The 16,511-nt window shown below is 42.5% G+C and overlaps 1 protein-coding gene across 2 annotated transcripts in view; it reads left to right on the top strand.

Annotated features, from left to right (window-relative positions):
- Positions 1-16,511, top strand: part of tenm1 (teneurin transmembrane protein 1) — a 191,642-nt gene that overhangs the window by 152,166 nt on the left and 22,965 nt on the right. The window contains exons 23-24 of one of the 2 annotated variants that reach the window (XM_026188289.2): positions 13,162-13,316; positions 16,188-16,271. In XM_026188289.2, coding sequence (XP_026044074.2) covers positions 13,162-13,316; positions 16,188-16,271 — 239 coding nt within the window. Of the gene's footprint in view, positions 1-13,068; positions 13,317-16,187; positions 16,272-16,511 lie in introns of both variants that reach the window. The other variant, XM_080287598.1, reaches the window with a different exon arrangement.

Raw genomic sequence — 16,511 nt, 5'->3', positions numbered from 1 at the left:
TTTTCATGTATTATGAAACTCTGTTTTTTGTCCGTCTCTAAAGCACTTTGGGTCGACTTCTGTTGTTCTAACTTGCTTCAGGCTATAAACAAAACAGATCTCACAATCAACAGGAAAAGGTTCTGACATTTTTCATAGTTCATGTTTAGGGATATTGTTTCTTTTCTAACAAAATAACTTATTTAACATGGCTATAGACAGGCTCAGAGTATATTCAATTAAAATAATACATTCTGTTATTTGAATGTCTGAATATAGTCTATAGATACTCAAATCTGCTAAAGTAACAGCTATGATGACCAACAGCACTTAATGATAAAGAGACCAGAGTAGGGAGGAGGGGGTGGAGTAAAGTGTAGCTGCACGAGATGAGCAGTGTTTGTGGAGACACGTCTCCTGTTCTGCTGAACTTAGAGGATGGAAACAAACTAAAGTATTGATCCGGTTATGCTAATGTACATCCGAACACCAATACCAGCACTGCATTGATACTATAAATTAGATTGATCCACTGCTACTGCTATAGAAGTAGATAGATTGAAATATTATTATTGTTGGTATTGGTATCGGATCAACACTAGCATGATAGGAACGATACTTTCGTATGTTTCCAACCTCAAAGTTCAGCATGTAGGACACTGAATCGTGTTAAATAAATAATTTTTGTGGGAAAGAAAAAGATATACCTCAAACATGCACTGTGAAAAATGTCTGAAGCTTTTTCTGCTGGCTGTCACGTCTGTTTTATTTATAGCCTACAGCACATTTAAACAACAGAAGCCGACCCAAGTGCTTCAGAGACAGGCGTATTTACCTTCCAGGTCTCCAAAAAAAGCCCAGTTTCAAATACACAAAAAGTTTGTGTTAACTAATTATTGTGAGAAGCAAAATTCACAGTGATTTCATGAATGATGATTCACCTGGCATAGTGCTGGTGTTGGTATGGACCTGCGTTTACTTGGTGTAATTACTGGGTACTGGACTGATACCAAAATTTGCCGTATCACACAGCACTAAAGTGAAGTCCTACGGCAGGGTAGCTGATCTGTGCCGGCTGCTCTGTGTTATGACGCCGGAATGAAAATGCCATTGTTATTCTACCTCTGGCTCCCATAGCATTTAGTGCAGAGAGACAGTTGCACCTCGCAAAACAGGAGAGCGGATTAAATTGATAGAGAAACAGAGGGAGCTCAGGACCGAGGGAGGAGGAGAGTTAAAGATAAAGCGAGTGCAGCCGAGAATGAAAAATAATATGACATTAATAGAGAAAAATTGAAAATGGAGAGAACCAGAGAATGCATGAAATGGATGAGGAGAGAAATAGAGCGAGAGTGGACTGAGTGTTTCGCATCCAAATCCGACAGCATGCAGCAGTCCCACTCCTCATCTGCATATTAAACTGGCCCTGTGGCTGCTTTCCCGCTCAGTGGGTCAACTATCATTGTTTTTGTTGGTTTAAACAGAGCGCTGTTTCACAAAAACAAGGGCATATGATAAGTCACACTGCGTTTTTTGAACTCAAAGATTCGGTTCGTGTGTGAGCACGTGCACGTGCGCGCACAGCCTGCCCCCGTGTTTCCTTTCGCATTGACCGAGCTTTTGTCTTTGCCCCTGGACATTCCTGCATTAATGATACACACATGAATTAATCACACAGCAAGGCAAACAGCAGCATACTCTATGATAATGCAAAATAGAGGAGACGCCATTGGGTCATGCTAGTTCTACCGCAGCTCGTTTTCACACTGCAGCATCCATGATAATTAGGAGAGCGGCGGCGGTTTTGTCGAGGCAGAAATGCATCGTTGAGCAGCCACGATATGAAACTGTGCCAGAGACTCATTTTCTCTCAGAAATAATGCTAAGAATATAGCTGCCAGCGGCAAATCTGGAGGGCCAAGCAAAAGAGCGTGAGGCAAGGCACATAGCAACGCAGGTACATCAGGACTTTTTCAGCAGGTGAGCCAAGTTTGACATAGCTGGGGAAAGAATTGCAGACACATGGCCCGTGTCATGTCTGCATTTTTACTGCTGACTTTGTCGCTGTATGAAACAGTGACAGGCCCTGCTCGACTGCATCGCATTAAAAGATAACTCTGGGTAAATAATGCATGCAGCCTCACTTTATGCCGCGTGTTTTTCTGAAAATTTCCAGCTGACCCACTGCCACAAGTCACACTAGGCTCTTTCCAGATGGTCTAATGAAACACTTGACAATAAAAAAAACACTAGAGCTCTGATGCTGAATGTTCTTTCAGTCACAGCTAAACAGCTTGGGTTTTTATGAACATATACACAGAGAGAGAAAGTCAGTTTTTTAGTTTTCTGTCAGTGCTTTTCAAATAGGCTTTAACTGCTGATCTGGTAATACTGGTGACCAACACGTTGTCATCAGTTTAAGTGGGAATCAGTTTTGCACCAGTTATAAGAGCTGAAGTGCTTTGGACTGCACTGGACTGCTAATAATACACAACTGTTAATAATGTAATCTAGAAACTGTAAAACTGCCACTTTCAGAAACTGTAAGTTCTGTTTGTCTGTGGTCAAGAGAACGCCGCTGCTCTGCACTGTCAAACAAATGTCAAACTTTCTGTTTGGGTTTGTCTTTCTGGGACTCAAGTCCCACAGGGGGCATCCTGGCTTTGTGACAAGGTCACGCTACTTTGGCGTTGTCATTATTTATGAGAGGTAAAGACGTTGCTTGTCAGGAATTGTTGACATATGTCATTTAAGCATCTGAGCAATGTTTTCATGCTTTTGCACTGGTGACAGCTGTGGCCAGAACTGCTGCATTTAAGGACTTGTCTGTCTGCTCTCATGAAAGTGATATTTTTGGTGCGTCTTTAGGGAATTTAAGTGAGTTTTTCGGGATTCTTCTAATATGGTAGAAATATTTACGTGTAAAAAATCCACCCTGGCCTAAGAAAAAGTACATAGTTCACAATAACTGTTAGCTAATCACGACAGGATGTTACACAAATGTCAGATGGCATGAAAGATGAAGTGATGTTCAGATTTCAAAGGTGAAAGGTCAAATTCACTCTGTAGCGTTTGGAGAAAAGACACTCTTCTGGCCCTTCCTCGCCAACATCACTCAGATACTGGACTGATGTTAGTAATCTTAGGGATTCACCGCGAAATCTGTACTGTAGATAAAAGCATTTATGTTTTAGAAGCTGCAGAACTCCATATTTGGAGGATTTTCTGCTTTCGTTGGTTCAACATTGTGTTTTGTTCAGAATTAGCCTTATGTATAAAACTTACAGGGATGTTAACTCCAGCCTGACTGGCTGGCTGAGGCTTGCAACCAGTCCTAGACTTTCTGGTGAAGAATGCTTTGAGTTTGATTAGACAGCTCTTTTCAGCTCCTTTCAGACAGAATGAGGACTTAGCTGTCAGTCAACAAAAATAAGTTCAACAAAACTCCAAACTGTGGATTTTTCAGTTTATTATATTTGCTAAAGTACATTCGCCTGGACCTCTGCTGGCCTTCTGTACAGTCCTAAAGAGAACACTTTTCAATAGATGCATGCTACAGCATCCACAATGTGTTATTCTGCATGAGTAATAGCAAGTAATGTGAAATGAGTCTGATTTTTAAAATTATGATTGGACAAAGTCATTTACTGAAACAGCTTTCTTTGCTGCCTTACAATAAATGCAGATGGATTTTGTATGTAAAGTGACCTTGGGTTTCTTGACAGGTGCTAATTCTGATTTAATATTCTGATTTTTATTATAAACCCTTTGGAAGATTTTAAAATTTTTCAGTCAGGTACTTTAATTCATAGTGTGCCAAAAACATTTTGGAGCTTCAGAAATCCCTTACAGGGGAGAATATATATACTCCTCTGTCGTCACACACATAAGGACTTGAGTGGGATCCCATTCTTAATCTATAGGTTTTAGTATAATGTTGGCCCACCCTTTGCATCTATAACAGCTTCAGCTCTTCTGGGGAGACTTTATGCAAGTTTTAGGAGTGTTTATGGGATTTTTTTTGACCATTTTCCCAGAAGCTCATTTGTCAGGCACTGATGTTGGAAGAGATGCCCTGGCTCGCAGTTGTTGCTCTAATTCATCCCAAAGGTGTTGTGTCAGGCTGAGGTCAGGACTCTGTGCAGGCCAGTCAAGTTCTTCTACACCAAACTCACTCATCTATGTTTGTATTGATCTTGCTTTGTGCACTAATGAGCAGTCATGTTGGAACAGGAAGGGGCCATCCCCAAACTGTTCCCACAAAGTTGGGAGCATGATGCTTGGAGCATGATGCTTGGTGATGTTGCTTGGTGATGTTGCTTGGTGATGTTGCAGCTGCTCGGCCATGGAAACCCATTCCATGAAGCTCACTGATCTTGCGCTAATCTGAAGGTATCGTGAAGTTTGAAGGGCTATAGTGACTGACTCTGCAGAAAGTTTTCGACTTCTGAGCACTATGAGCCTCAGCATCTGCTGACCGCACTCTGTGATTTATGTGGCCTAGATGAGTTGCTGTTGTTCCCAATTACTCCCACTATGTTATAATTCCATTAACAGTTGACTGTGGAATATTTAGTAGTGAGGAAATTTGCCTGGTGCACAGGTGGCATCCTATCACAGTACCATCCTGGAATTCACTCAGCTCCTGAAAGCGACCCGTTCGTTAACAAATGTTTGTAGAAGCGCTCTGCATGACTAGGTGCTGGATTTTTTATGGGTTTATATGGGATTTGGATGGGTGGGTGAATACTTTTGGCAGTTTGGTGTAAAACCGGTTGGATTTAGTTGTTGACTAACACATAGAATAGAGCATTCCACACAATATATTTTATTTATTGCCATAAATGGTCCCCGACAGTGACACATTACACCTTTAACATTTCTAGCAAACTTTTTTGCTGACCCATTGACTCAGGGTTTCAGAGACCTGGTAGTCCTCAGATCTAAGAGTATTAAAACATGAGATGGAATTCATCTAATGGTAGTAGAGGGATGGTCAGTTGAACTTTATTTTTTAGCTGAATCAGATAGATGAATCAGGCTTATCTGGGATTACTTGGAAGAACAGGGACTGCTTTCAAAAATTATTCGTGCTACATTCTGATAAGGTCAGGGTCAGCGGAAAACTGATATTCTGAGAAGAAATTGTCTGCTGTCAAGGTATACACAGGACAAAAGAAAGTACGATTATACACTAACAACAAGGCTCTGCCTTTACAATGCCTCCTATTCAAGCAATAAATAGGTGGTACGCTATAGAGACTGACAGCTACCTTGTTTGTAGTCGGAGTGTGTAGAGTAGCTTCAGAGAGATTACTGAAGCTCACTGTGTGTGTAATGAAGCGCAGAGTCAATAAGACATGCAGGCTTAAGGCCAAGGGCTGAGCCTTTGCGCCAAAGGTGCAACATGTGTGCCAGTCAGCAAACTTGTATATGCTCGTTTTTGATTGACAGGCCGCTGGTCGCCGGACCGTCTGTGTTTCCGATTCTGAAGGGACAGGCAGTTAGTTATGGAAGCCTCGTTAAAGGTATGTCAGGCTGACAACGTCAGTGTGATCATGGGAAATGTGACACACGTGTCCCTTTAACTGGTCGGGATGGCCACTGCTGGCAGCTGGCCTGTCAACCTCCACTGGGAGCTTGGCACACTGACAGGAGGAGTGGAGCTTTGCTACCGCGGAGGAATAAATTGCATTTACTTGAGGTGAAAGCCCAAAATACGGGCGATACACACAGATGGACGCATTTGTCTCGGTCACGGGGGTGGAGGGAGTTCTGATGAGAGGGGAGAGAAAGTAAACTCGTGCTTGCTGTTAGCCAGTCAGTTCTTTAGACGTACTGGGCAGAAAGATGAAAAAGCGGAGCGATGGTAGCGGACGTACTTGCACATAGCAGTTTAGCTGAATCTCCCTGTGTGAGAGTGGGGGTCAGCAGCTGTTAAAGGGGTGGAAAAACAGAGCCAGTAATTGTTCACACCTGGGCACTATTATCACCTGCAGCTCTCCAAGAGTCCATTTGTCACATCTCAACCCGAGGATGTGCTCACACAGTTGTTTGGGAAAACGATGAGGCAAAATCTTAGATGGCTGTGATAGAGACTACACTGGTGCTGCCTCTGGCTAGGACACTGGGATGTCTTTGTACGTGGGATACTTTGTTTGGGTGGAAGCTGCATAGATTTGCACTCTATAGTAGTTTTCTGCCGCTCTTCCGTTTGCTTTTTTTCAGATGTCAGAACATTTGTTCCTCCCATCTGATCCCACTTCCTGTTTTTTGTTGCTGTTTTTTCTTTTTTGTTGTTGCCATTTTCATGGCATCATGCAATATTGCCACGATGGCGTGTTTGGTAAAAGAGCGCCTATTGATAGACCTTCTTGTGTTTTGTTTGATGTTCTAAACAGTGCGACATAATCTGCAAGACACTCGCACAGATCCCAAACCCCTCAGCCTTTCATGGAGCTTTCTAGTCCAAAGCATTTCAATTGCTTTTTATAATTGAGTTTGTCTTCCGCTTCTGTGATTGCTTTGGATCTCTCTTTTGCTATCAAACAAGGCAATTACCACCGAATCGCATATTTTTCTGAAAAAGAAAAGGGAAAAAATGTTTATTTGCATGAATATTAGCATGCAACTAATTCAAAATCTCCTTTCAGGTCTCTGCGTGCGAGAATTCCTCGCCTCGCCATACATGTGTAGTTGGGAACTATACCAGCTCAAAATAAAGGAGAACGCTATCAATAATTAATTAATGCGGGTTAATATGTTAACAAACTTATAGTGGTTGGTAATTAGATGAGCCACAGTGTCTGATTCAGACTTAATTACTAAGCCACTGTCTGTTCTGTGGGGCTTCAATGAATAATTAATTACAAGAAGCATGAATTATTTCTGCTTACCAAAGATCCACAAGAAATACACGCCTCTGCTATTTGGTATTGATCGATAGAACGTGTTTGATTGGGGAAATAGGAGCAACTATAGCACAGCAGTTAGGAGATGAGCATGTCATAGATTATAGAGCCGTTTGCTGCAGAAGGTGCAGGATCGGGGACTGATTGCAGCACTAGCAAAATGTGTACAGCACAACTTTTTCTTCTTTGCACAGGTGTGCAATCAAACATTGTGTGAAATGAACACATTTGGACTCACACATATACCACAGAGTGCACAGAGGCGTTTCACAATTCTGAAATTGAATGAGGCGGTTTATTTTCCCTCCTTTAGTGCACATGGGCGACCCAAGTGTCTTGATGAAAGTTGTGCGTGCGTGTGTGTATCTGCAGACGCTCTGATTTACCCGCTCTATATTTGCATATGCACAATGTGATTAACTGCCAAGCCTTATCTTTTCCGCCTAGCTTCTTCATTGCATGCATTGCGCGCACACAAACACTCACACACCCACAAGCTGCCGCGAACATGTGCACACATTCACACTTTTATGTACCGGCAGCGTTGTGTGTTTTCAAGGAGAAATGGTGAAGGTGAGGTGCAAACCACACAGCAAGCTAAAGACTCTGAGACAGTCTGTTATTCAGCTTCACTCACAATTGGACTGCAGCAGTTAGTGAACCCTGCAGGCTTTCCCCAGCTAATGTGGTTGACTTTATTTATGGCCAGTGTGCCTCGCTTGGGCCAGTCGTGCAGGTGAAACTGTCTATCGCTCTGCATTCAGTTGTCAGTCACATACAGTTACTTTGTACAGAAATGCCACGGGCCATAATCAGCTCCAGCTCGCATCATTTACTGTAGATGTTGTAATAATATGTCAGTCCATGTCATTAACACTCACTGGGCCTGGGGGATACGGGAGGGCAGATTGAATGGCTTACACCTCGGGCTGCTGGCACCCTGTGTGTGTGTGTGTGTGTGTGTGTGTGTGTGTGTGTGTGTGTGTGTTCCTCTCCCCCGTGTGTTGTGCTGTGATTGTGTGGGTGCGTCAGAGTTTTCATATATAAACGAAACTGTGCAAATTATGCTTTCTTCTCCTGTTTACCACATCCCGTTACATTGTGTTTCTTCTGTACATGTACGTGCTGGTTAACTGCCTGTCAGACACTGATGTGTGTGTGATTTTACGTTTCTTCTCTCTTTCGTCTATAGCAGCACCTCTTTTGGCAGCTTTGCTGTCAATGTTTGAAAGGTGAAAGTACTGTTAAGGAAAACTTGAATAGCACCATAAGGCTGACTTCCTGTGCTCTCGAGTGCTCAGGTCTTAGCAGTCACTGTGCACCACACACACACACACACACACACACACACACACACACACACACACACACACACACACACACACACACACACACACACACACACACACACACCACATCCTGATGTTACTGTAAGCCTGTAGTGTTGTCTCCGAGTGCTACTAAATAAGATATATAATCCACAACTTGTGTTCTAATGACCGTATTACACATTATCTTCTTTCTCACCTTACACCTTTCCTCACCTCTCCCTCGCTCTTTGCTCAGAGAACTCCTGGTGGCATCCTCTCTTCAAATAGCTGTAATCAACACTGATGTTCTCTAAGACCCCTCTCTTCAAGGCATTAATCAGATTGGATTGTACTGCATTGCCACAGGGGGCCGTTAGAACTGATATTCTTTTGACAAGGACACAGAACAAAGAGATTCTTTGATTGAGAGTGATTGGACTGTAATGGTTAATTGGAGCAATTCCTCATCACGACCTCTGTCTTATTACCACCCTTCTTCTCTTTCCCACCTCTTTTGGCACTGTCTGTCTTTTTCCCCCCTCTTTGGCTGCATTTTCGTCTTAAATCTGAGCTGCATGTGAATAGCGTCACTGTATCATCCTCCCCTTCCCTCCACTCCCTCTTCCCTCTGTTTTTTCCAAGGTCACCGCAACTCAGTCTAATTCACTTTTCTTTGATGATAAAATCCTGTCCCAACTTTAGCCAAATGTCCGTTTCCCCGTGGAGTTGAGATTTATCTCAATTACTTCTCCACCGGTGTGTCTGCCAGCTTCTAAACATGAGTATCAGAGTGCCAGGTTCACCCAGGGAGAAACAGTAAATCTTTTGATGTCTTCTGAGTATCCATTGGCTATACGGCGGGGCTGTAAATTCCCTTAAAGCAGCACACAGCTTTATAAAAGACAGCAGGAAATCCAGTCCCTGACAAGGAGAATGTGGACTAATCTACCACCTTTTCAATAAATACGGCAAAATGCTTTTAAATAACACATAAACTGGTGTAAATCCTGTCACCAATGTCGAGCAATAACAGTAATATTTCTTTATTTTCGTACTTGTGTGTGAATGAATAAGACTTTGTTTACTGTTAATGGTAGTTTGGCATCTATTTAGAACCTGTTTGTATAAATATGTGATATGCCGATCCCGAGTATGCGTAATAAGGATGTCATAATACAGGAAAAAAACTAGCGGGAAGTGGGAATTTAGGCTGGAAGTCTGTGAGACCAAGGCGGGCAAAGAAAGAATAATATCCAGGGACAGAGGGAGAGAACAGAAATCAGTATTGAGGGAGAGTCCTGGCTGACTCGTCATGTCCTTGTGCAGGATTTATGAGCTCTAAGATCAGGGACAGGTTTAGCGAGAAAGTGCTAGGAGGAGGAATGGATGGGAAAGTGAAAGGAAAGTAGGAGGAATACGAGGATGGTGTTACAGCAGGGAGAAAGTGCCAAATTTCAGGCCTAAGTGGGCTCAGACTGCACTGTGGGTTGAGACGTCCCTCTTGCATAATAGCAGGTGACAGGAGGAAGAATGGCAAGGCCAAGAGGAAGAGATGGAAGAATAAAAAATGGGCTGAATAGAGAGAAGATGAAAAAAAAAAACAGAGCCTAAACATTATCCAAGCGCCAGAGGTCAGTGATTTGATTAACACCTGCGAGATACAGGGCAAGACACAGAGAGCGCGACAGCAAACAGAAAGCAAAGGACAAGAAAAAAGCAAAGAGAGGAGGGGGAAAGAGAGAGTGGAGGAAGATCAGGTTAGGGAGGATGGAGAGCTGGGGAAATGCAAGACGAGGAGTGGAAAGGTGTTGCCGAGGAGGGCTGAGGCTGTGTGGGTGCTGTAATCTGTTTGTGTCAGAGAAATGATGAAGGGGCCAGGAGGGAGAGCTCTGCAGTTCACCTTCTGGCCCCTGGAGGAAACACACTGACCCTGGCCCTCCCCCTTTGCCCACCTCCCTTTTCCACCACCACTCCACCTGCGCGATTTATGACTCACAGGGTCGGTCCAGGGTTGCTCGGTCTGAGGACATTTGTGAATCTAGTTGCGGCGGCAGTGCATCACTTTTTTTAGTGCGCGTCTACGTGCGTGTGCGCGCGTTGAACACAAAGCATGTGTAAAGAAAGATATTGTATGTCAAGGAGGATGAGACATTAGAGCTACCCGGGGAAAGGGCAGTAATGATTTTTATCCTGGGCTCTCAGAGCGAACAGAGGCACATCTCGAAATAATCCAGCGTGACAGAGTTTGGAAGGAGAAAGACTGACAGAACTAGAAAAGATGACTGAATGATGGGGGAGTAGTTGTACTGCATACTGATGATTTCACTCCACTGCCCAATTTAATCACGATAAGCTGAATGTCTCAGTGAGCCCATTAAATCTTAAAAACAAAACAACAACAAAAAAACAACTTGAAACAATTATCTTCTGTTCCAGGAAATTTCCACTGTGTTCTGACATTTTTTAAAGCTGAACTAATCAATATTCTTTAGATATGAAAGAAATGATTCAGTGACTCTGTGTTCCTGTCAAAGGGGTCACTTTTAGTAAGGAAGCCACACATAACTCCCCTCAGCTCCACAGTGTGTTTTAGCATATTTTGTTTATCTTATGACTTTGCAACTTTTTAATGTTTTGGTTCACAAAACTACACTCATCATTTCTGGCTTGAACAGGCAATGGATAGAGCTCTGAGAAGTCGTTATGTACAACATGCTGCTTTACCTTCATATTCAGGGGTCACCATCTTGGCTAGAAGGTCCAATTATCAGTCATCAGATGAAGAATATGTGATGCCAGTGCTAGCTAATTAGCTTAGAGCAGCATTTTTTGTGGCATTGATGTCACGCTACAGTCATAGCAGGTAAAAAACAGCGCAAACAGAATTGTTGTGAACTTTGTTTTTCCCTTTAAGGACTGGGACCAGGCTTGTGACCATTCACAGTCAGTGGCTGTCTTCAAACCAACTCTGACGCATCAACACGCTGATAAAACAACAATCAGGCAGAATCAGTCTGCCATCAGTCTCCTATTAGTTTGCAAATGAATGGGGACATGTTGGTCATGACTGTTTGTGATAATATGCTGATTAACTGTGAAAACACTATTGCAAAAATCTCATCTGCATACACAGAAATTCACATGAACTACTTACTTTCAGAGTCCAGCCAGAACATCAAACAGAAAATCAGAAACGTATCCACAAATAGTGACATAGTTGCTGCAGAGATTTAACTACAAAATGGCATAGCTAGCTTTCATATGGGAATATAATCAGAATATAATCAGAATACAACCAGTTGGCGATTACCTGAGTCAGTTCCCCTATTCCAAGGAGATGCGTCACAGACATTTAGAAATTGACATCCTGAGTCAGGCTGCAACCAGGTCATGCGTTCAAAAGTGTCGCCCAGAGGTTGAGGGTGTTGCACACTCGCAGTCGGTTGCCGAACACAAAAACAGTCCTGTTTTTACTCTAGTGTGTCTGGGTCATTTCATGTGTTGTGCCGTTATTTGGTATTTATTTATGTTAAAATGTCATCTTCACTATTTCATAATAAATATGTTGTCAGAGGATAAAGTTTTGCAGCACGGTCAGTTCCATTAAGTGCAGAATTTGCCGTGTTAGATTGGTCACAACAGTGTCGAAATTACAGCACGCTGCTAGCAATTACTCGTTCTTTTACCTAGTAAAATTACACAGCAGTTACATAGTGTACTTCATGGAAACATACTAGTGGTAATATTCAAAGTGAGACAGCAATAAAGGACAAAGTTAGCAACTAGGAGGTTTACACATAATATTTATCTGCTAAAAAGTCAGATATTTCCCTTATGGGGGGAAAAAAGAGAGCTGAGTCAACTATGAACTTGGATTCAACCAATGACTCCATTTTTTCTATATCCTTGTGTGGTTAAAGAGATGAAATGTTAAAGACAAAATTAAGGAACAGAATCTGCTTATAAGACTCTATGTTGTCATGCTATTTAATGCTTTCTACTGTTTTATAGTCTACTATATTTCAACCGCTTAGTTCTGTCATTGATTGGAAATGCAATAAGTAGGTTTTGTCTCCATGAAGTCCTTGGAGGCCAGTGTGAGATGAAATTATATACACAGCGCATAAACATGTTGTGACTTAATGATGCAGAATAAAAAATAAAAATCATTCGTAAATGGCACACATGCGCTGGAGATGGCAGGTAGAAATGCTAAAAAAATGGCTTATTGTCACAGATGCTAAGTGAAAGCAATCGAGTGAGATTGGTGTAGTAAGAGGTGAGGGCTGAGTAGTGGAGTATTATTGAATCAAAGGCCTATTCTCGGTATGAAGATGAGGCGGGGATGAAGGTTGCTCCTCATCCATAACAGATGATTCATAGGCTGCCCTGACCTTTAATACCTGGACTTACCTCTTTTCCTTTCTCTGCTGCAGAACTCCACTGCATGGAGAGTTCAAGTATATGCTGTTAATAGCAAACAGCGCTGGCAAAGCTTGCGTCCCAGAGCACTCTGCAAATACAAGTGCGCATGTATGCACATGCGGGCATGTGCACGTGTGTTTGAAGTGTGGATGCTCATTTATAAAGCACATTTGCAGAAGCATCAAATGTCAAAAGTTCACTGCGGCACCCTGCTCACATCTAATGTGACAAATAACTTCTTCCTCCAGTTGCATTGTTCTAATCCCTTTAGTGGGCTCTGGAATGGAAATATAATTACATTTCTGTGGTGCAGTGCCTTTGATAAGACAGCCACTTGCTGAGCTGAATGTCTAACTGAGTTGGATGCCTCTCCCAAGCCCTCTCCTCTCTCCACTCTACTTCTCTCCCCTTACTCATCTCCCCTCTTCCTTTCTCTCCTTTAGGTTTTCTCGTTTTCCCTTTTCATTCTCTCACCCCCCGCTCGCTTCTCTCTGTCATCTCCAAAAGCTCATTCTGTCTCTCTCTCACCCGCCTAGGTATTGCTGTGGATAAAGGAGGAGTTGTCTACTTCGTTGATGGCACCACCATTCAGAAGATTAATGAGAGGGGTTTGCTCTCCACTGTGATTGGTTCAAACGGACTGATGTCGACGCAGCCGCTAAGCTGCGATTCACGCATGGACATCGGCCAGGTGAGTTAATAATGCGGCAGAGTTTCGATGACCAGCGGAAAGCAGATTTGCTGTGAATGCTGTTGTTTTAATAATCTGTAGAAAAATAAGCCTGCTTATTAAACAGCAGTATACACTGCAAAGCTTCTTCTACTGAGAACCTTTATCATTTCTTCAAGGTATGTGTGCTTGTGTGTGAAGGAGAGACCAAAGACTGCATAGGTTTGATCTGGCAGCCTTCAGATCACACTGCTAACTTATATCAGGCCTATTAGAGCAAAGGATGAATTATAGATGAGCTACTGGCTCTATAGAGGGATCTCTGCCCACACATAGGGATGTGAGCGCCTGTGTATGTGTGTGTGAATATCAATGTTCAAGCCAGGTGAATTCCCAGAGGGGATATTATGTGTCGTTAAAGGGGCCCGTGCTGCCTCCTGGCTCTTCTCGTTGTTTGTTACTCATTGTTCAGATCATGTCAAATTCATTCTTTGTTGAATTAAAAAACAAAACAAAAAAACAATGTGTGACCTCAATGTGTCATCTTTGCTCATCATCTCTTGGCTGTTGTAGCACTTTGTCTACATTCAACTTAGCTTTCTCCTGAAAGTACAAGCTACCAAGCTAGGCTATCATTTCTGAACTTCTCAGTTTGATAGTTTAGCTCACTAAATCTGCAAGGATACAGATTATTAATACTGGAAATGATTGCTCTTCCTTGTCCTTTATGTTAATGCTATTCCAGCACTGCAGAGTCATCTGCCACTCACCTACACAGCTCAAAAAATTCATTACAGACAGCTAACATTAGCGAGGCACGCTAATGTTAGCTGTCTGTAATGAATGGGTTTTATTGTGTTGATTACAAAAAACGGGATGAGTACACAGAGCTACGTCACTGTGTGTTTTAAACCAAAAAGAACTGCTGAACTCCTTGATGGTGTCAAATAAGGCCTAACAATGTTATCTCCCCAGCTGGTTTCAGGTATAGTCAAGTACTCCAAAGTGCAGTTTTGACATCCTCAAGGGTGTCTCCCGCTTTAGCCCTGTGACACCTGCTTTCAGGCTCTGCCTCACACTGTCACGCTGCTCACAGTAATGTCAGGCCAAATAAGAGAAAGCCTCAAAGCCTCTCTTTTCTGGAAAAAAAAAGGCGTAAACAGGCTTTCTCTGCACACAGGACAACATCTGAATATGAGGCTTTTTTTGCATTTCAGCCACAAGCACAAAAGACATTTTTCAGTGCAGTTCTGTGTAGTTCAATAGTTTCAAAATAACATAATTCAATAAATAATTGAAAAAGAAGGGGAGGCGTTGAAAATGTTTATCTCAAATATTTTCAGAGAATCGGGAGAAATAGAAATGGGACAAAATCAAAAACTGAGTGGCCGTGATCTTTGGGTTTCCAGGCAGTACGCTAAAAAACACAAATGTGATTTGGGAGAAGAATTCACAGCTCAGGAACAGTTTTTGTTGCTGCCTCCATGATTCAACATCCACTGATGTGATGTGACCAATCAGAATCTGAACTTCTAGAGAAGCGAGGGTTCCTCCAATGATTATCATTGTACAGACAAGTGCACATAACATAGGGGCAGCAGGTTTTGAAGCAATGTATGTTGTCATAGTAATGACATTACAACAACAGTGCATTAAAGAAATCCAGGTGCTAGACTAGAGTGCCTGCAGTGTCAAATCCAACACCCAAGTGGAAATATGTGGAGTATTCTAAGGCCACAGACTGTTCAGCATGTGAAATCCTATATTCAGCAAGAACAGGTAAACACTTTGCTTTCAAAACTGCAGCAACTGATCTCCAAACAAAGAGAGGTGATGCAACACAGTGGGAAGCATGTCCCTACTGCTGTATCTACTTCACTGATATGTTATAAACAATGTTACACTTTACAACATCTCCCAATGTTTTTAGCAACTAGATACTCTAAAATTAAATAAATAAATAAATAAATTTTGTACCTTTTACCTTTTGTTGATAAGACTTTTTTTCCTGCAGTACTTGTCTCTCATCAGTACGTATGGTGAGCAGTGTATCATAGCAACACACTAAATCCATCTCCTACCATTGGTGCTTATAAGCAGAGATACTGCATTGCTCAAATCTCTGGTAATAATATTGGCTTTCTGTTTAAGAGATGTGGAAATGCAAGCTGAAGCTCTCTTAATATATACAAATGAAAAACACAAAGAACTTGGATTTCAGCTCTGTGTGCAGGTCAGCTTCTCGAAGCAATCGCCTGCCGTCACAGCAAAGTTCAATATCGTGTGCAGCAGGGATTTGATGCATGGGACACCGTGAGTCCTGCTTGATGAATCTCTCTATCTTTAAAAATGGAATTTCAGAGTCAACCTTCTAGTCTCTCATTTGACAGGGCCTATAATTGGACATGTCAGTGGCAATTTAACATGATCCATTTATTTACCAATCCGTCCTCGGAGTCATCAATCACCTCATCCTTCAGACGCACCGCGTCGTCTCTGCAGCGGTCACGGGCGCCTGCGAGTGAGATGGACAGTCATGTGGGTGGCTGTGCGCTGGTGTAGGTTTGCCTGCCTTTGACCCCCACAGTGTTAGCGGACAGGGTGTGCTATTTGAGCAGGCAGCGATCACGGTTATTGGATGACATTTGGAACAGTGCCGAAGCGAGCCAGTGTGAGTCTTGAATAAACACAGGGAAGGCTCCCTGCCCGCTACTGACCTTTGCATGAGCAGGGAGGGTCAGGAGGCCTAATACTATGTTATTAAGGAGATGTTATTTGTATCACCTGTAACTGGCTCTTGTGGGCAGCTGCCACCAAGGACTTCTTTGCTCTTTTGTTCTCGCTTTTTTTTTTCTTCACAGAAATATACAATAAGTGTTTGTCATTCCTCAGGTGCGGCTAGAGTGGCCAACAGACCTGGCCATTAACCCACTGGACAACTCCCTGTACATCCTTGACAACAACATCGTCCTGCAGGTAGAGAAATACGCACGAAACAAAGCAGAGGCTTGCAAGAGAGGGAAATATACGCCTGCTTCTCATTCATTCATCTGCTTTCTTATGAGACATTGGGACTATATGTAGCAGTGGAAGAGAGGGTAATAAAATATTTTTCACAAATTGCAGTGCTGTCACTTTAGGTGCATTTAGAGTGAGTGAGGCTGCTAACATAAAAGAAAGCAAAAAAAAAGCACCTTGTTAAAAAAATAACATGCT

The sequence above is a fragment of the Astatotilapia calliptera genome, chromosome 2 (genome assembly GCF_964374335.1).
Source record: "Astatotilapia calliptera chromosome 2, fAstCal68.1, whole genome shotgun sequence".
NCBI classification, from domain to species: domain Eukaryota; kingdom Metazoa; phylum Chordata; class Actinopteri; order Cichliformes; family Cichlidae; genus Astatotilapia; species Astatotilapia calliptera.
Note: the sequence above shows the minus strand (reverse complement) of the source record. Positions and strands in the feature narration are given on the sequence as shown.